The 21,209-nt window shown below is 46.1% G+C and overlaps 1 protein-coding gene across 2 annotated transcripts in view; it reads left to right on the top strand.

The window, feature by feature from the left end:
* Positions 1-21,209, top strand: part of Limd1 (LIM domain containing 1) — a 54,942-nt gene that overhangs the window by 5,495 nt on the left and 28,238 nt on the right. For both annotated transcript variants that reach the window (XM_041677388.1, XM_041677387.1), the window contains one exon: positions 19,672-19,773. In XM_041677388.1, coding sequence (XP_041533322.1) covers positions 19,672-19,773 — 102 coding nt within the window. The remainder of the gene's footprint in view (positions 1-19,671; positions 19,774-21,209) is intronic.

Genomic DNA, 21,209 nt, shown 5'->3' with positions numbered 1-21,209 from the left:
CCAATGTTATCCTGACCTGGCTTTCACACACTTTCCCCAGGCATCAGCCACTGTGTGTGGGTCACTCTGGGAAGAGGTGACCTTGGGTGGAGTGTCCCCCTATGGGCTGATGACAGGTGTCAGCTGTCTGCCAGTCTCACAGTAGCGTCTGGGTCACTACTCCATCAGTGAAGCAATTACCACAGCCCCACTTCTGGTGCTGGAAAGAGCGTGTGACCTTGGGTACCCTGGCTCTGATGACAACTGCGGTCCACCGAAGGCCAGGCTTTGGGTGAAGTGCTTGGGACACACGATTGCTTGCTAACCTTCACAGACAATGGCGTAGGCACCATGGTCCTCTGTCATAACAGAGGTGAAAAGGTTCAGTGACTTGCCCACAGACACCCTAGCCACTGCTTTTCCTTCGTGGGGCAGGGCTAGTTGGTCTACCAGTTCTGGCTTAGGTATATACCTGTGTTCATTGACCCAGGAGAACACACGCTCTGTCCCCCTTTGCTAGGTACCTGACTGAGGGCCTGAAGGAAAGAAAACACAGGTTGCAGAGTCTCCTTGCCCATTAGTAGAGGATGGACCCCTCCCCACCTACAGAGACCCAGAGAGACTGGCTCTGTCTTCAGCTTAGTAGTGCAGGCACCAGGACACAGGATGTGATTTCCCCTGGGATGGCTCTGTCTCTGCCTGAGCCCAGCAAGCCCCACTGGTTTCATATTAGTGGCTGTGTAGGAGGTGGATTGAGCAGCCTAGACAAGAAGACAGCGCAAGCTGTCTGTCAGTTCCTCTATGTGACATTTTGTTTTGCCTTTCTTTTAATTTCTGGAGACAGGATCTTTTGTAGCCCAGGCTAACTTAGCTGAGGATGGTCTTGGACTGCTGACCTTCCTCTCTCACTTCCCAAGTGCTAGAATTACAGGCACCCAGTCCAACCACTCTGTCCTGTGACCTTTCAGCACGTCTTATCTGACTTTGTGGCAGGTATGAAGTGAGGGGCTGAATTCCAGCGTGGGTGGAAATAATGGGCAAGAACTTGACATGGGCTGGATCTGCAACAGAGAAGCACCTCCAGATTTCTAGACCAGGGCGGCTTTTCACAGCAAGCACAGCCTACCCTTAGAGCATTGCATTACCCAGAAGCCTCTGCAGCCTTTACAGTCATTACTGTCCTCTGGGATGTGTGGCAGAAAACATGGTTTGAGGTGGAGTGTCATGACGTGGGAATCTGGGAGAACATATCATGATGTGTTTGGGTCATCTGAGTGATGGGCATGGCAGGGTTGGGGACATTGACCAGAGAAAGCTGGGCCGTCTGCACTTGACTGAGTTGATAGGGAAGGACACAGGGGCCAGAGTCAGGTCTGACACCTGTGGTAGGATTTTGCTTCCCCCAAGGCCCTTGAATCCCACACTCACCGGCGTTCCTGAGCTGCCCTGGTTGTTCCGCTGATCTCCCTCCAGGTGTCCTGATTTTCTGGAGGCAGAGCTCTAACTGATCTGGGTCCCCACCGGCAGTTATCTGTCCTGCCATGCCTTCTCTCTGAGGTCCTCCCTGTCTTGGGAGGGTGTGTTCCTACTCTTTTCCTGTGTGACCAGGAAAGACCCTCCCATCCCACCTTTCAGAGCAAGAAGCTGATCTTTTGACATGACCATTCTTGCTGCCTACCTAGGAGGCAGGACTATGGAAGAAAGAACTCACTTGGAAGTCAGGTGATGCTCCCAGTAGCCCACGGGTTGATGTGGGGCAAGTCCCTGTCTCTGCTAAGCCAACATAACCTCCGAGTGTCTGGTCAGACCCAGAGAGGCCTTAAGTGTGGCATTGCCTGTGGTCAACGTCTGGATTTTAGCTTGTTAGTCAACAGGGTCTGAACAGCATCATTGGTCACTATGGACTGTGGCAGCTACCAGGAGAGATGTGGATCTGGTTGCCTAGACCCATCTCCTGAGCAAATTGCTGCAGAATTAGTGAAAGCTTTGTTTTTACTTCCATTTCAATGACAAGTATTCTGGAAAGCATAAATATTTTTAGGGTTTTTTTATTTTTTTATTTTTTATTTTTATTTATTTATTTTTGCAACAGTGTTTGTCTTCTGGAGCTCACTATAGAGACCAGGCTGGCTTCTAATTCACAGAGATTCACCTGCCTCTGCCTCTGGAATGCTGGTTTAAAGCAGTGATTCTCAACCTTCCTGATGCTGCAACCCTTCAATACAGTTCCTCGTGTTGTGGTGACCCCTAGCCATAAAATTATTTTGTTGCTACTTCATGACTGTGATTTTGCTACTGTTATGAATTGTAATGTAAATATCTGATGTGTGACCCCTGTGGGGGCTGCACCCCACAGGTTGAGAACCACTGGACTGAAGGAATGCGTCACTACACCTGGCTAGAAAACATATAATTGAAAAGAGGAAGTGGGTGTTACACATTTATAATTCCAGTACTCTGTGGGAGGACTACTCTAAATGTAAGGGCAGCCTAAAGTACATCAAGGGACCTTGTCTCAAAAAAATAAATAAATAAAACACAATTAAAGGTGCATTAGAGGGCCAGGGAGATGGCTTAATGGTTATAGATGCTTGCTGCCAGACCTAATGACCTGACATAATAGAAATGGAGAAAATCCATAAATTGTCCTTGTACCTCCATGTGCATGCCGTGACATAAGCAAATGTGCATACATGTGTCTTTGTGCGTGTGTTTGTGTATGTGTGTATGCATTAATTAACTAATTATAAAAACTATTTAACTGTGTTAGAAAGGATTCAGGGTTTACCTTAAGAATAATCCTTGGTTCAGGAACAGCTGGGGCCACCAGTTTGTGGTGCTTGGTGTCCTTGTTTTTCACTGGCTTGTCCCTGGACATCAACGGCACTCTAGACAATGCTGGGCCTTGAACTGATGAACTGACACATGGTAATGGCCTGAGGCCTCGCACTGTCTGCACTGGTCTTTTCTGATGTGTCCCCACGCCTCACGTCAAGTAGATGGGATCCACATCAGTGGATTTGAGTGGGAGAACTGGAGGGATGATCTTTAAGGTAGGAAGGGGAAGGAACTGGGCTTGCTTTTTTTTTTTTTTCCAGAGTTAGCACACTTAATAAATTGGCAGAATTTGTCAGGAAGTTACTTTTCATAGCATCCTATCTGTATTAGTGTTTAATGCTCTCAAGGGCCCTCTTATGTCTCCTTTTACAGATGGAGAAAGTGGGGTACACAGGAGTTCAGTGATCTACCTAACCCGCTGGCCAAGAGGCTCTGCTGGGCCTCCTTCCAGTGTTCTGGAAGTCCAAGGAGTCCCCATGAGTGCTTATGTGACATCCCAGTGTGTTGCAGCATTAACTGGAGCGTTCTAGACCACACTTTTCTTGGAGGCATTCTGTATACTTGTCCCCGGGCAGTGTCCAGAGAGACAGGATCCAAATTTAGATAAAACTATGATGAGTATATCTGGCCCGCTGAACAGAAGCTTTACCCTTAAATGAAACGGGTCACCCAAATTTCCAAAGCAGGGAACATTGGCCAGAGAATATTTATATCCACTCCAGTTTGTTTTTTTCATTTTATCTCTCTTGGGGAAACCAGCTGGACATGGGATCTGAGAATCATGCTGTGGGAGACTTTCTGCTTGACCGTTTCAAGGAGATGATTTTAAGATTTATAAGTTGTGAGTGTAGACTTGGTCAAGTTCCTTCCTCATCCTCCCTGCTCTATGTGACTTGTCTCTGTGTCTTGGGAGAGGGAGAACAAGCTACTCTTGATTATTGGAGGTTTGTGGAAAACTTATCAGAAGGCTGTTGTGCACAGAAAGTTCTGGAAGCCTGACATGATGCCGCTTGCCTTTTAAATTTTGGGAGGTAGAATGACTAAGGTCCTTGGAGGACCTGGTATACAAGGTCCTCATCTCCATCATGCGGATCCTGAGTCAGGGTGATTGTATTACAGCAGCCCTGTGCAGGACAACAGGTGGTAGCCATTTTAAACAATGCCAGTAGTAGGTTTGCTTCTGTGACCTTCTGACCAGCAACTTCCACATTTTCTTGAGCCTCCAGGCTTGCCTTTCTGCAGGGTGGGAGTACGCTGGCTCACAAGATGGTCAGGCCACACCCTGAGGTTTTTGACTCTACTGAAGTGTGTGCCTGTGCCTGGTTCTCTGTCCACCGCAGTTAGCAATGCTTCCTTATGACTCACTACAATGGCGATTTACAAAGAGCTGGACCTCAGGGGCAGCTGTGGCTGGCTCCAGGAAGTTTGTTAACCAGCTGCTTGGGGAGCAGGACCTCTGTGTGCTGCTTTTGGACTGTGAGAACTTGAGCATTTGGCTTTAGTTTTTGCTTTTAGGCTGTTCGTCTTTGGGGACCAGATGACATGGCTTTTTAATCTGGTTTCTTTTCCTAGGCTGTGAGCTTCACATTCCTGCTGTTGACTAGGAGGGCGTTTCCATCTCTGAGAATGACAGTGGTCCAGCAGACTCTTCAGAGTGTGTGTGTGTGTGTGTGTGTGTGTGTGTGTGTTGGTTGACATGTGTATATGTACATTCCATAGAAAAGAGGAGAAGTTTGCGTGTTGGGTGCTTCAGAGTTTTCCCCCTTCTGCTTGCAGAGAAGCTGGTGACAGTGGAGCAGCCTGCAGGGAAGGTGGAAACACATGTGTGCACAGTATCATGATAAATTTGCTTATATCTATGAAATCACACAGGGTGTGGGGTTCCCTGTGAGGTTTGTGCTGTGTTATTTTGGCCAGCTCTGAACCAGGTGTAGGTCACTGGCTGAGTGAGACTTTCCTGAAGTACCAGGAGCCATCTCTTTAACTTCTCTAGTTCCTTGGAGTATTTTTTGGGTGGTTGACATCTCGGAGTGAGATATTGCATTCCCAAGAGACTAGGGGAACCAGCCAAGAATCCTACAGTAACCTAGGAGGCAGAGATGGGGTGAAAGGAGAGCAGCTGAAGGCATAACCCCCCACCATGCTACTCCAAGGTTCTCTTCCTTGGCCCGTCACCAGGCCAGGTTCCTGAGACCATGTGTCTGGGTTCTGGGTTGGCTATCCAGAAAGAGATGTGTGACGGAAGTAATTTCTGAAGATTGCTCTGAGTAGGGGAAAGAATGACTCAAGATGTGGGGTAACTGGACAGAGGAGAAAGAAGTCAAGGAAGCTGCAGGCAGCTTAGGCGCTCACGCAGGGTGTGGGTAGGCTAGCTTTCGCCTGGTCCCTTAGGGAGCCCTGAAGAGCCCCAGAGACAAGCTCACCAAACCCTCCTCAGGTTGGAATGAAGCAGAGTTACGTGCTGGCCGGCACATGTGGTTCTCTCTGAGGAGACATTCCTGCCGCACCAAGTCAGGCTTGGAGCTGTTTGTGGGAACACAGAGTCTCACAAGCATGTGGGCCTTACATCTGTCTGCTCTGTGCCTCCGTTTTCCCATAAGTAAAATGAGCATCTGGTTGTAGTGAAAAGTCTGAGCTGTCTAGCATGGGAGAGTGAGGACATGTAGCTGTTAAATACATCACAAGGTGTCTTGTCTGAACCAAGATGTGCTCTAAGCATGAAATGTTAACGATTTGGTGGATTTTGAAGATTTGGTGGAAAGAAAAAAAGGTTATTAGTATTGCTGTATGATCTGAATGTTGTGGCTCATACTGGTGATCCTAGTATTTTGGAGAGATAAGCAGGAAGATACCAGAGTTCAAGGTCAATTTAGGCTACATAATCTGCTGTCAAATCATTACTTTATCTATATATATGCATATATACTGTATGTTAAAATGAGACTTTGGACATGACAGGCTAAGTAAGATGTTATTCAAAATAGTTTCACTTGGTTTTACTCTTTAAAGTATGGCTGTTTGAAAATGCGAGGTCGTACCTGGCTTTTCTCACTTATTGGAAGCATTCAGGATGGAATACGGCAGATGGGGGATGGGTCCCTGGCTCCCTGGCTCCCTGGCTCCCTGGCTCCCTGGCTCCCTGGCTCCCTGGCTGTTTAAGATGCATTACTGTATTTTCAAAAGTACCAGATCATTGTTAGTTACCTTATCTCACCTGAAAGGTGATGTGAGCTGATGTGTTCAAAAGACACAGATTCTTAAAGATTTTGGGGTTGCCACCCACCTGAGGCAACGATGGAAGGAGTTCAGCTGTGTTGTGTTAGGAGCGGCCGGTCTACTTTCCCGGCACCCGGCCGCCCGCACGGCTAGCTTTACCAGAAATAATTACACGGAAACTGTATTCTTTTAAACACTGCCTGGCCCATTAGTTTCAGCCTCTTAACCCATTTCTAATAATCTATGTAGCACCACTAGGTGCGCTTACCAGGAAAGATCTTAACCTGCATCTGTCTGGAGTGGGAGAACCATGGCGACTCCCTGACTCAGCTTCTTTCTCCCAGCATTCTGTTCTGTTTACTCCACCCACCTAAGGGTTGGCCTATCAAATGGGCCTAGGCAGTTTCTTTATTAATTAACCAACGAAAGCAACAGATTAGAAAGAGATCACTCCCACATCACAGCTGCTCCCTTGGAGTGTGCTCCATCGTCTAGGGTTCTGCAGCCCTGCCTTCTCAGGTGGTGATTATGGCTGAGACTTCAATGTGCCCTTCTGTTCAGTAAGTGGAGGCAGGACACCCAAGACCGCTCAACCCACATGTCAGGTCTGCCAGAGCCAGCGCTTCCTGCACAGAAAAGAGGATGATTTGGGAACTGGCTGACTAGAGTCTGCAGGCTAAGGGTCCTACTTGCGTATGCTCTGGCCTGCTGTGGGGCTCTGAAGATTTGCCTAGGCTTAAGCCTCCCTAGAGGCCTGTGGGAGGGAAGGTAGCCAGGTTGGGGCGCAGGCTGGGAGGTGGTGTTCCAGGCAGCTTCCACAGGCCTGTTGTCTAGGACTTGGACTGACAGAGCTGGGGCTGTGCTCTCAGGTGGCAAGGGTTTGACAGAGGCCCCTTGTTGGCCAGCTAGAAGTGAGACATTGCATAGGCTGGAGCTGGCCGCAACCCCTCTTCTGCTACTTGTGGTCCATGACTATAGTTCTCTGTCTGACCCATGCCTGGAGGTGGATGCGCGCTGTGTGTAAAAAGACAGCTCTGTCCAAGTTAATAAAGGTGGGGTAGGAGATGCTGCAAGCAGATACTTCCGTTCCCTCACATATCTGGCCCCCCTGTGAAGGTACTTGGTGTCAGCTCACTTCTGATATGCTCCGTCCACTCTTAGCAGTCACAGCCTGCCACATACCCATCCTCCATGTGACTTTGGCTTCCTCAGAAAGTTACCGCTTGCCTCTTCCAAGTTACTGCCCATTCACAGGTAATCAATCACTCTTCTGATTTTTTATTTTAACATCATTTTAAGAGTTAAGTTTAATCCCAGCACTCGGGAGGCAGAGGCAGGCAGATCTCTGAGTCTGAGGCCAGCATGGTCTACAGAGTGAGTTCCAGGACAGGCTCCAAAGCTACACAGAAAAACCCTGTCTCGAAAAACAAAACAAACAAATAAAAAATAAACAAACAGAAAAGTTAAGATAAAAAAAATGTTAGCTGTGTGTATGTGTCTGGATGTGGTTATGTGCATATGAGTTCAGGTGCTCAAGGAGGCTAGAGGCCAGAAGTATTGGATCCCTTGGATCTGGTGTTACAGGCAGTTGTAGGCACTTGATCTGGTGCTGGGAATCAACCTTGAGTCCTCTGGGAGAACAGTACATGCTCTTAACCATTGAGTCATCTCTCCAGCCCCTGTTTAATAATAGTTTTATTGTTATTTATTTATGTATTTGGAAGCACACATACTGCAGAATGCACTTGGAGGTCAAAGAACAACTTTTAGAATTCATTTCTCTCCTTCAATCATATGGGTTATGGGGATCAAATTCAGGTTATTGGGTGTATCTGTCTATCTACTATCTATCTGTATCGCTATCTATCTATCTGTCTATCATTCATCTATCTATCTATCATTCATCTATCTATATCTACTATCTATCTGTATCTATCTATATTTATCTATCTATAATCTATCTATCTATCTATCTATCTATCATCCATTTATCATCTATCTTCTGTCTGTCTGCCTGCCTGTCTGTCTGTCTATAAAGGAGATTTATTAGAATGGCGTAGAGGCTGTGCTACAGCTAGTCCAACCATGTCTGTCTACCAATGGAAGGGTTAAGAATCTACTAGTTGTTCAGTCCATGATGCTGATGTCTCAGCTGGTCTTCAGGACATGCTGGAACTCCCAGATCAGTAGGTACCAATGCCAGTGAAGGAATGCACTTGCTAGCGAGATCAAGCAGGCAAAGTCAGCTTGCTTCTTTTCCTCATATCTCGTCTATAGGCTGCCAATAGAAGGTGTGGGCCAGATTAAAGGTGTATCTTCCCGCCTCAAAGATCTGGATTAGAAGTTTGTTTTCCCATTTCAAATGATCTAATTAAAAAAAAAAAATCCCTCAAAAAAAAAAAAGCAAGGAAAAAAAAAACCCTCATAGGTGTGCCCAACTATTTGGGTTTTAATTAATTCCAGATATTGTCAAGATGCCAATCAAGAATGGCCATCACATCAGGCTTAGGCGGCAAGCACTTCACCTCTATAAGCCATCCGACTCGCTCCCATTTAGTAGTTTTGCTTGTTCTAAACCATAGCGTAAATGAATTCATATTGTGTTTACATGCGATTCAATACTAACAAATCAATACTATATATTAGATAATGTATCTTGGAACAGAAAGCACAAGCCAGGGTGAAGCAAATCTAGTAGCTTATTAAATTTCTAGACAGAGAGACATTAAGATAGAGAGATGGCTTAGCAGTTTTGAGTGTTTCTTGCTCTTATAGAGGACCCAGGTTTGGTTCCTAGCATCTACATTAAGTGGCTATAACTTCCTATAGCTCCAGCTCCAGGGGATCCCAGAACATCCTTTTCTGGCTGCAGGGCACCTACACATACACATCATTATACCCACATTAATAATTAATAAATTTTTAAATCAGTTGTTCTCAACATGTGGCTTGCAACCTCTTTGGTGTTGAATGACCCTTGCACAGGGGTCACAGATCAGATATCCTGCATATAAAATATTCACATTATGATTCATAGCAGTAGCAAAAGTACAGTTATGAAGTGGCAACCAAGATGATTTTGTGGTTGGGGGTCACCACAACATGAGGAACTGTATTAAAGGTTCACAGCATTAGGAATGTTTGAGAATCACTGCTTTAGACAAAGAGACAGGTAGACAAAGGAGAGTGCACACTCCCAAAGCCTGGCTGGCAGTTTCTTGAGAGAGAACCACACCCAGGTGTCTTTACGAAGGCTGTGTGTATGGCCTTGAGGCTCAGATTGTTCAAAGTATCTAATTACAACCAGTTTAGAGATTAAGCAAAGCTTAACGTGTGAGTAAAGTTAAAAAAAAAAAATATATGAACTGACTTACTTCTCTTAAAGAGTTTCCTTTATAGGGCCAACAAGATAGCTCAATGGGTATAAATGTTTGTTATCAAGTCTAAAGACCCGAGTTTGATCTCTGAGACCCACATGATAGAAGGAGAAAACCGTCTTCTGCAAGTTGGCCTCTGGACTCCCTATATGCGGCACACATGCCACATAACATAAATAAATGTGAAAAGATAATTTCCTTTATAAATGAAATTGAAAGGTGGCTTTATGAAGTACTAAATTTAAGGATGAGAGAAGAGTGCTAACACAGCTGAACTGGGCAACAAACATTCTGACCCGAAGTGAGAATAGTTCGTGCAGTTGTTTTTAACGTCCTTGTTTGAGATGTCCTTAGGAACGCATGCCCCATCTTTGTAGGGATCTGAACACACCATGCCAGACACATAGGCAGATACATCTGTCTTTCCACAAATTGCAAATAACTAATAATGAACCCATAAGCTCTGTCAGTTTTGTTTGTTACAATGTGTCAAGTGTCCTGCTCACCCTCCATAACTGGCACTGGCAAACAGAGTCTTTCATGCCTTGTTTGTTTGTTTTGGTTTTTGGTTTTTCGAAACAAAGTTTTTCTGTGCAGTGCTGGCAGTCCTGGAACCCACTCAGAAGACCACACTGGCTTCGAACTTACAAAGATCTACCTACCTTGGCCTCCAGTGTGTGAGTGCTGGGATTAAAGGCGTGTGGCACCAGCTCTTTCATTCCTTTTTTAAATTAAATTAATATTTTTTAAATTACTAATATTAACTCTCAGATCACACACTTCAGGTAGTAATTCTCTCTTTCCCTCTCCCTCCCCTCATCCTCCTTTCCCTTGTGTGTGGGGGCACTGATGGCAGGTATGTGTGGGGGTCAGAAGACAACTTGTGGAGCTGGTTCTCTTCTTCCACCTTTTTGTGGCTTCTGGGGATGGAGCTCAGGTCGTCCTGCTTCCATTATTAGATTTCAAGTCTTCACACGCTGCGCCATGTCGCCAGCCCTTTCACAGGTTTTGTTTTTGTTTCGTTATCTTTTTTCAACTATGTACACAGATACTCGTGCATGTGTGTACTTGTGTGTGTGTACCTGTGTGTGGAGTGTGTGTGTTTCAGTGCTGGAATGCCAAGCTAGACAATCACTCTGTACCCCAACAAGCTACATCCTCAGCTCCTACTTGTGTGTTTTCAAATGCCTTTAGCACAGTAATCCTATATCAGAGGGACCTGTTTGAAGGAACCTACGAATGAAGGAATGAGGTGATTTTTTGTTTGTTTGTTTGTTTCCTAGTCACTTGTTGGAAAAGCCATTTCCATCTGGTTTCTGATTTCCTGGTTCACTTTTTTTTTTTTTTTCAGGGATAGCCAGATCCTAATTTTATGCAAGTAACCATGGATTCAGATTTAGAGTGTCTGACCCTCCCCCTCACAACAGTGATGCTCCCAAGGGGTGGCCAGGACCAGCTTTCATTGTTAGTAAGAGTCCCCCCGTCCAGCCAGCAGCCTTTCTAAAAGCTCTGACCAATAAGTAGTTGTATTGCCTTGAGACCCTTGTCCCTTCCTCCTGGGACGTTTGTGCCTGGGAACCCGTCTCTGTTCCAGTTTTTTTTCCTAGACAGGGTTGCTGCTCCAGGCGCTTCTGAAAGATGGCATCATGTCTGTGCACTGTGTACGGCTCATTTGATCTGCCGTCTTTAAGCCAGGAGGTCTTAGTAAGCAGTATTTCCCTAAGCAAAAATGCTTGAATGATTTGCCCTCTATTCTAACCTAGGTTGCATAAAAACCGATCTTAAAGCCTCATAATCATGGGGGCTGGGTAAATGGCTCGGTGATTAAAGTGCTTGCCCCACAGGCAAGTGTAAGGATTGGAGTTTGGTTCTGCAGAATTCACATAAATCCCGAGTAGGAGTGGTGGTATGTCTCTAATTCTAGCTTTGGAAGGTATAGAGGGATCCCCAGAGCAAGACTAGCCTTATCGGTAGCCTCTGGGTTTGATGAGACTTTATCCCAGTGAGTAAGGGGGAAGAGAGATGCAGGATGATTCCAGTATCAGCCTTGGACCTCCCATGGTTTGCACAGAAACTGGTCCAGCGGGGTCTAAGCAGCAGGACTCTTTGCTCTAAGAAGAAACTTAGGGAGAGACCCATGTTATTTGATTTTATTAACAACGTTATTTATTATTTTATTATTGATTAACAACGTTAATGTGTCCTCAGATTTGCATCCATGAATCTTCTTCTGTCCCTATAGTTTTTTTTTTAATTGTTGTTGTTATTGTTTTTGAGACAGGGTTTCCCTGTGTAGCCATGGTGTGGCTGTCCTGGAACTCACTCTGTGGATCAGGCTGGCTTCCAACACACAGAGATCCGCCTGCCTCTGCCTCCAAAACGATGGGATTAAAGGTGTGCGCCACCACTGTCCAGCAGTCTTTGTAATTTTTTAAAGGTTTATTTTATTTTAAGTTGTGTGTGTGCGTGCATGTGTGTGTATGTGTGTGTGTGTGCATGTATGCATGTGTGCACATGCACGTTGAAGGGACTCTAACTAGCTTTAATGTGGCAAGCGTGGCTTTGGCAGGCCTTGCCCTTCTCCTCCATTCCCTCTGCCTTGCCTAAAACTGTTAGATTACATTCCTAAAACTACCCACCAAGGTCTGTTCCCTTATTTGACCACTTCCTCCTCCTGAGGCTGACTATCCAAGTATTAATGGTCCAGCTATTCAAGTATTAATCCAGCAATCAAAACCACCCTTTGGTTCACCTAATTAGCATGTTCAATCAAAGTATACCATGGCATCCTGGTATCCTGGCCTATTCTAACACAGACTGCCCCTTTTTCTCTTAAAAATTACACCTAAAAAGTCATTTGCTGGTGTTTTTTTTTTTTTTTTTGCCCGAGTCAGGAAGTAGCCACTTTAACTTTTCTTCCCTGCTTAATAAAGGATCTCTCTGTGAAAACAGGTGTTTCGGTATGGTTTGTGCATAATCTGGGGGTCCAGGAGGGTGCCCTGCTGTGCAAGGTGGGGGTGGGGTCTCCTTCATGCATGTGAGTGCAGGTGCCTGAGGAATTCAATGGATCCCCTTGGCACAGGAGCTACAGGCAGTTGTGAGCTGCCAGATGTGGGTGCTAGGACTGGAACTCTGGTCCTCTGCAAGAGCAGTGTATGCTCTTCACCTCTGAGCTCCCTCTCCAGCCTTGTTATGATTCTGTGAGCATCTTGTGTGTCTTTCCTCCTCAGGAAGAAGTCAGTGAAGTTACTGGGTCTCATAGAGTGTGAGTTTAAAAGAAAACAATGTATCAAATTGCCCTCTAGAAATGTTATTTACCTTTTTTGCTCCCTTAAAAGCCTGTGTGCAGAAGTTGGAGGGCTTGCCTGGCTGTGAGGGGGCTTAGTGGAAGAAGCAAGGTGGAATGTCTTAAAGCCGTCTTCCTTTGAGTGGGAGAACATTGAGACCAGTACCTGGAGAGCAAGGACAAGTTCACAGTGATTGAGAAGTTGCCCTCCGAACTTCCTTTCCCACTGTGAAGTGAGGCCTCTGCTGGGTTTGAGGCCATGTGTTTGGTGGCAGCTGAAGAAAGCAGGCTGGTGCAATGGCCCCAAGTGGCCTTAAGTACTTCCTTTGTGGGTTAATGATGGCCTCACCAATTGACTCAGGGACTGCAGAGTGCTTGGGAGAGGGCAGAAGCAGGGACACCCATAGAAGCAGGTGATGCTATGTTGTGTTGCCTGGATATTCGGAGGATCAGCTGATAAACTTTGATTTTGACTCTCTGGGGTGATATTGGACATCAATTGACACTTTGCCTGAACCGCTGACGTTGAGAGGAGGTGATATACTCGTTGTGTTAGGTAGACACCCAGTGCCAGCTGCCTCTGAGGTATTTCATGACTGTAAGTATGGCGAGAAGGAGGTCCAGCCTTGATCCAATGGTGTGGCCCATTTCTGGAACCTGTTGACATCCAGAACTTGCAGAGCTGCCCAGGACTGCAGGCGACAGCTTTTAGCTGAGAAAAAGCTTTGTGAAAATCCATTCTTGGATTTGTATCCTCTTCTGGCATTCTTATGTCTCATCTGTATTAGTCAATATTCTATTGCTGTGAGAGACGCCATGACTCTTATAGAAGAGAGTGTTTAATCGGTGCTGGCTTAACAGTTCAGAGATTTAGTCACGGCGGGAAGCATGGCGGCATACAAGCAGACATGGTGCCCGAGAGTAGGTGAGAGTTCAGTGCTCAGATCAGCAGGCAGCAGGAAGAGACAAAGAGCCACCGGCCCTGGCTTGGGCATCTGAAACCCCAAAGCCCACCCCAAGTGACACACTTCCTCCAACAAGGCCACACCCCCTTGTACCTGTCAGATAGAACCAGTCCCTAATGACCAGACATTCAGATGTAGTAATCTAGAGACCGTTCCTGTTCAGACCACCACACCATCCTTGACTGGGTGCCCTGACCTCACATTGTCCCTTTGAGCACACAATAGGGTTCATGGCTGTGACATCCAGCGGTAGGAGCAGGGAGTTGCCCTTCCTCATTGACCAAGAAGCCAAGGTGTGACAAACCAGTGAGCTAGACTGAGGGCACCTGTGGGTTTTTGTTTTGGTTTGGCTTAAGCTTGCTTGTTTTGAGGGTGGTCTCACTATACAGCCAGCCCAGCTTGGCCACGAGTTCAAGACCTTAGCTTCTCCTGATGACATCATCTTATTTAAAGCCTTTCCATCACAAATTGCCATCCAACTTGGACCTGATGTGGGCCATGGGAACTTTTAGGATCTATTTAAGACAGTGGTCCATTTTACTGTGTTATTGACTTTCAGCTACTCTTCCTGGAGCTGCTGCAGGGGCCGAGACACTATCTTACTATAAGCCATATCTATAACTTTTGTCAGTTATGACTTTAAGAAGTATTTGTTTATTTTACTCTATGTATTTGTGCTTGAGTATTTGTATGTGTACCACATGTATGTAGGAGTCCGAGGAGGTCAGAAGAGGGGTTAGATCCCTTAGAACTGGAGTTACAGATGGTTGTGAGCTGCCATGTGGGTGCTGGGAACCAAACCCAGGTCCTCTGCAAGAGCAGTAAATGCTCTTAAGTGCTGAGCTATCTTTCCAGCCTGTTAAGTATTTTTGAGGATCCACTATTACTTTCTTATTTCCAGAAAAATTTCTACCATGTAAGCAATCTGGGAAGCATTGCTGTGTATGAAGAGCGTTAGGCCCCTGGGACCTGTGTATCTCAAAGCTGTTGTATTAGTTCCTTTTCCTGTTGCCACGACAACATGCCTGACAGAAGCAGTTTAAGGAAGGAGGGCTTATTTCAGCTCAGTTTGAGGGTACAGTTTATCATGGTGGAGACGTCACAGCCGTAGGAACTTGAGGCAGCTGTTCACATCACGTCGACCCTCAGGAAGCAGAGGTGAGGGTGCTTAGCTCCCTTTCTCCTTTCCATTCATCTGGGACTCCAGCATACAGGATGATGCTGTCTACAGTTAGCATGAATCTTCTTAGCTTGATTTACCTATTCTTCCCCTACAGCCATGTCCAGATGTTTGTCCCCTGGGGGATTCTAAGTCTTGTCACATTGACAATATTAATCATCATAACCACTAACGTGGAACCCAAACATGCCATCAGCAATTATAACAACAGTGATCGCCAAATGTCAGGTTTCCTTAATGGGAGAACTTTCTGTTTACTTCCCGTGAGTCGAGAGGCTCCCTGGGAGGCCTGTGACATTGCTTTAGCCTCTCAAAAGACATTATGGTATAACAAATCCAGGTGCTAGTGGCCCTTTCGCTTGGCACTCAGGTTTTGTTCATCATGTGGAAACTTCTGACCACTAGCTGCCCAAGGCCCTGGCCATCAACTGTGGCCTCTCACATAAGAGGTGCATGCAGGGTGACACAGGATAAGTCCCTGTTTTGCAGAGTTCAGTGAGTGGATTACCCCAGCAGGCCTAGGCCTCCCCAATCTGTGACAGGTTGTGTAGTCTCCTAGGGAAGCCTCATCCTCTGGAGTCTTCTTAGCTAAATGACACATTCTATTACCAAGATCCTAGAAGAAAATAAACCAAAATGATGAATGGTATATTAATGTCCACTGGCTGAACTAATGCTCTTTCAACAACTTATTCAGTGCTCAAACTCCTAGATGGCCCCATGAAGCAGGGTCCTGAAGACAGATTTTATTCAGGGTCTGGTCTAAGAGTCCTCTTTACAGCTAGCTTGGCTTGTCTGAGAGTATTTACAGCTTTACTCTGGCAGGGAGGGACCTGGTAAATCTGGTCAGTTTCAGGCACTTCCCAAAGCTATTTTGAGTTGTTTATCTCCCTAATTACGGAGCTTCCTTACAGGATGGTATGTTTCAATCGTGGAGGAAACCCACACAGCAATCTTTTCTTATCTCTTACTTCCTCAGCCCTTATGAGCACTGTACAGTGAACCAGAAAAGTCACAGATGTTGAGTGAGCCTGGTTTTGGAGCTTTTTGCTTCATCTTTGAACTTCAGCTCTTTGTTTGTCAAATGGTGATTGTATTGGGGTGTCAGGTTATTATTAAATATATACTTAACACTATGTTTAAATAGTGTATTTAATACTAATATTAAAAATAGTGCAGAGGTTGGCACATGTTTAGTGGATTCTCATTCAGAGGCTGGAGCACCAGAGACTGGATTGATCTTTGGCTTAAAACAACCCAAAATTTAGAAAAGAAAATAAATCGATAAAGTATAGGAACCAAAGGTTTTCAAGAGACTCAGGCACAACAGTAGTTGCTAGAGAAATGCAGCTGGAAGCCACAATGAGGTTCCACCCTGCACCTGTTAGAATGAATACATTAAAAGTTATCTACACCAAGTATTGCCGAGTGTGTGGAGAAACTAAGTCTCCTGAAATGCTGGTGGGATGATCTCCCTTCTTCAGGAGACAGTTGGCCAGGGATTGAGGATGTGGTTCTGTTGATAGAGTGCTTGCCTAGCATGCTGGAATTCCCGAGAGGCCCTGCGTTCCATCCCTAGCACACATAAATATGTAATCGCAGTATGTGGAACAGTGGAAACAGGAAGTGCAGGCATTCAAAGTCATTCTTGGGTACACGTATATATAGTCTGAGGCTTGCCTGGGCTATGTGAGACCCCGTTTCTCGTTTTGCTTTTTGTTTTTTACATCAGCTGTGCGGCCTGGCCGGTCTACTTCTAGGGCTTCACTCCAGAGAAAATGAAGTCTAGGTCTAGGTCTGTACAGAAACTCATGCCTAAATGTGGACAGCAGCAGTGTGGGAAAGCCCCCAAGGGGGGACATAGCTCCATGACTGGATGAGAGGGCAAGTGCAGTGTAGTCTGCCCCACGCCTGGATGACCTGTGGTCTGCCCCACTCCTGGATACTGCATGGCAGCAGATAGGAGCAAACAGGAGCTATCGACATCCACCAGGACAAGAGTAAATCCCAAAATACTTATGCAGTGACAGAAACCAGATAAAGAGGTACCGTCCAGGTGTCATTTATATAAACTCTTGACACAAACTAATCTGTGATGATAGTAAACAGACCCATGGTTGCCTGTGGAAGGGAGCGCGAGAGTGGATTACATAAGGGGAGGACATGGGACTCATTGGGATGGCAGGCGTGCTGGCTTTCTTCATTGTGCTGATGCTGTATCAGTGTCAACATGTGTCAGATCACACTTTAAATGCAGACAGTTAGACTGACAGCATTTACCACTAAAGTCCTGTGACCTGAAGATCTAACCCTAAGGAAAGCAGAGCACAGACTCCCAAAGTTCTTCTCTGATCTCTCTATGTGTACCATGCTATGTACGTGCACACACACGCGTGCACACACACACGCACACACGCGCACACATGCGCGCACACACACACAAGTGATGTAAAAAATGTGGACAGTTTACTGAATGGCACACTTCACAAAAACTATGCAGGGCAGTTATGGTTCATACCTGTGACCCTAACACTCAGGAGGCTGAGACAGAATAGTTGATAAGAGTTTGGGGTCAACCAGGCTATAGAGAGATTTTTCTCAAAGAACAGAAATACATTAGTAAATTAGTCAGTGTCTCAGTTTGGAGACCGGACTAAGGGAGGCTAGTTTGCAGGGAAAGCATCCACCTTCCCCTCTCGTCTCCTAAAAGTGTGTGTCTTACTCACCTTCCTGTTGACTCAGTGATAGCTGTCGACACTTCCCTTCATTTGGGGGGTTTGTGCATCTCCGGTGGCCTCAGATTGAGTAAATCAGAGGAATGTCAACAGCTTGCTCTTTTTCTCTTCTCTTGAGCTCCAGCAGGGGCCAATTAGTAAGCCCCAAAGAGGACCTCAGGTAAGGTGGAGCCCTTTGCCCACTGTGGGAGAATAGTTTCCCTCAGGGTAGGCTGAATCAGTCCCTTTTGTCTTCATCCCATCGCAGCTTCTGGAAAGTCTGTCTCCAAGAGAGAGAAGTGTTTATAGCTGAAACAATGCTGTCCAGATTACTGAGCAAAAGGACAGGTCACATTGCTACACTGCAGAAGGGTGGGTTTTTATGGAAAGGGCCTTGTGGTTGAGGCTTTGGGCAGAGATGACTTTTGGGGTGGGCATGGGGCAACAAGGCAAAATGAGAGGTGGGCCAGGCTGGCACTGGGAGGGCAGGGGCATGGTTCTTAGGTCTGAATCCTGAGCAGGACAGATGATCAAGGTGAGGAAGGAGCCGTGTCTCTTCATGAGATGCCCACATGCATGTCGTGAGTACCTACACAGAGATAAGATGGGCTCAGATTCCATATTTCAAACCTACTAGCAGGGTGACCTTTCTAGAAACCGGCTTGTGGGGAGGAGATAGTAGGGCCTGTTTTATGAAGGTCTGTATGATAGGCACATGATTTCCAGGGTGTGAATCACATTTCGCGTGTTCTTTTCCTATCTTTTCTCTCCAGGAGGAACTTTACTATCCATTTATCTCTCATTATCCACACCACATATCTGTCCTACTGATGTGTCTTTGTATGGTATATTCCCTACTCCATGAGCAACAGTTTGAACATGTAGTTTCCGTCCTTGCTTTGTGTCTGTGCTTGGCAGTCCACATGGTGAGGAACGATGCTTGCCGCTCAAAGAATGAGGTCAGGACCTGAGAGGTGGAGGCGTCTGGAGGCAGTAGGTAGCAGGCCTCCGATGAGGAAGAATTGGAGGAGAACATTTCTGGGCAGGGTACAGAGAGTGGGGAAATCCTGCTGTCCGGCTCGTCCTGGGAGGCTGGTGGGCATGAGGGTCCCCTTGGAGATGCCATCCAATGAGTAAGATTTGACAGCTCTGGCCTTCCCCCCACCCCCCAGAGTTTTAATGAGACAGGTTCACTTCTTGGGTCTAGGCTGGCAGATGTAGGTAATGTGTGATACCTGTGTATATGTAATGTTTCCTCTTTGCCTGAGGGGTTGGTATGGGGGACATTTTATAAAGAATGTAGTAGCTTAGACTTTCTTGGTAGTAATTGGTTTGTTAATTTAAAATAGGAACTCTGGCTGGGCATAGTAACACAAATCTTTTATCCCAGCATGTGTACAGCAGAGGCAGGTAGATTTCTGTGAGTTCAAGGCCAGCCTCATCTACATAGTGAGTTCCAGGACGTCCAGGGCTATATAGAGAGACTTTACCTCAATCAGTCAGTCAGTCAGTCAGTCAGTCAGTCAGTCATGGTGCCCGAGAGTAGTTGAGAGTTTAGTGCTCAGATCAGCAGGCAGCAGGAAGAGACAAAGAGTCATCAATCAATCAATCAAAATAGGGACTCTGATACAATACAATAATTCACATAAAATTAAAACTTCAGTCAGTTATGCTGACACATACCTGTAATCCCAGTACTCCGGAGGCTGAGGTAGGAGGATTGCTATGAGTTTGAGGTCACTGTAGGTTATATAGTGAATTCCAGGCCAGGTTGAACTACAGAGTAAGATCCTGTCTCAGTATACTTAAACATATTCCAAACACTTTTGAGATTAGATTTAGTTATTTATTTTTACTGAGCTATGTTATAGTCATGGTTTGGTTAGAATTTGGTTTTCTGAATAGTCGGAGCCTTTGAAAGTTCTGGACAGGTGTGGGGATGGTGTGTGTGTTTGTGAAGGGTGTTGATGGTGGCTGTTTCCTGCACTTGTAAGGACTGAGCACTGAGAAATCCATGGATGTGGTATTGTGGAAGGTATTCTGCTTTATTCCTTGGCTTTTTCATGACTCAAATCCCAGTTTTCTCCTGACTTGGTGTTTTCTTCTTACCTCATAGGAGCCTGCGTGAAATGCGGCAAAGGCGTGTTTGGAGCTGGCCAGGCCTGTCAGGCCATGGGGGACCTCTACCACGACGCGTGTTTCACCTGTGCAGCCTGCAGTGAGTGTGCAGCCGTGGGGGTGGGGAGAGGAGAGACTGTACGGATGGAACCCAGAGCTTCCTGCATCCCGGGCAGTAGAGTCACACTCCACCTGGACAGAATCCTGAGAGCAAGGATTCTCAACCTTTGACACAAGGCTTACCTCTAAGTATTTAAGATGGTGATGGTAAGCTGGGTGGTTTCAGACTAGTCCTAATATCATTAGGTTTGTAATGTACAGTGGAGACCTCAGGAAGAGATGCTCAGTGCCTTGTCAGTTATCACCCCTATGGGGTCACCCAGCTCACAGACACCTACCCAGGTCACTGCACCTATTGTGTCCCTCCCCTTTGATTTGAAGAACATTGCTTGAGCATGAGCTGTGATTGTGCCTACATCACACGGACACACGGGGGCCTTCGATACACCCAAGGCCATCACTGTGTCCAGTGTTTGTAAGAGCTGGCGGCATCTGGTCACTGTGGAGTCTGTCAGCAGGGTGTTCGCACATCTGACTGAGTCATGGATTATATTTGATTCTGGCGTCTGCTGAGGATTAGAGGAGATTTTTGTTAAAGCAGTTCCCCCCCCCTCTTTCTCTCTCCCCTTTCCCCATCTTTCCTTTCTGCTCTGAGGGTCGTTTCTTAGCCTGGGCCCTGGTGGTGCACAGAATGCCTTTAATCCCGGCCCTCAGCACTTGGGTTGGGGACATGGGGGTGGATCTCAGTTCAGCCAACCTGGTCTACAGAGTTCCAGGATAGCCAGGGCTTCTCTCAGAGAGAGAGAGAGAGAGGGAAGAGGGAGGGAGAGGGAAAGAGAGAAAAGAAAGGCAGGCAGAGGCAGGCAGATTTCTGTCAGTTCAAGGCCAACCTGATCTACAGAGTGAGTTTCAGGACAGGCTCCAAAGTTATACAAGAAACCTGGTCTCGGGAAAAAAAATTAAAGATGGATTAAAGTAAAGTTAGTGAATTTATTAAGTAGAGATGAGATTAGTATACACATCAAGTTTAAGCATGGTGGAGAGAGACAGAGAGAGAAAGAGAGAGAGAGAGAGAGAGAGAGAGAGAAATATACTTAAGACATGTGGGCTTCCTAAGAGGAGAGTCACTCCTAGAACACTGACTGCCCTCTTTCTCTCCTTCCCCCACCTCATATGTATGTGTGTGTACGTGTGTATAATGAACTTATAGTTAAGTTACTTTGCTCAAAGGATATAATATATAAGGCTTAAAGATGCGGTTTAAACCTAAAGCACCGATTCGGTGCCTCATTATTTGTCTCATCATTGTGGTAACAAAACACTTGACGAGGCAGCCTCTCAGGAGGAAAGGCTTATTTGGGCGTGAAGTCGGAGAGTATTGTCTATAATGGGTCAGCTGGTCACATTGCTTCTATACCCAGGAAGCAGAGAGAAGCTCTGTTTGTTCAGTCCCCAGCACACGGAATGCTGCTCTTC

This window comes from Microtus oregoni, unplaced genomic scaffold, assembly GCF_018167655.1.
Source record: "Microtus oregoni isolate MIOR12 unplaced genomic scaffold, Mior012 000028F_ref0000031, whole genome shotgun sequence".
Classification (NCBI taxonomy): domain Eukaryota; kingdom Metazoa; phylum Chordata; class Mammalia; order Rodentia; family Cricetidae; genus Microtus; species Microtus oregoni.
This window is presented reverse-complemented; position numbering and strand designations above follow the sequence as displayed.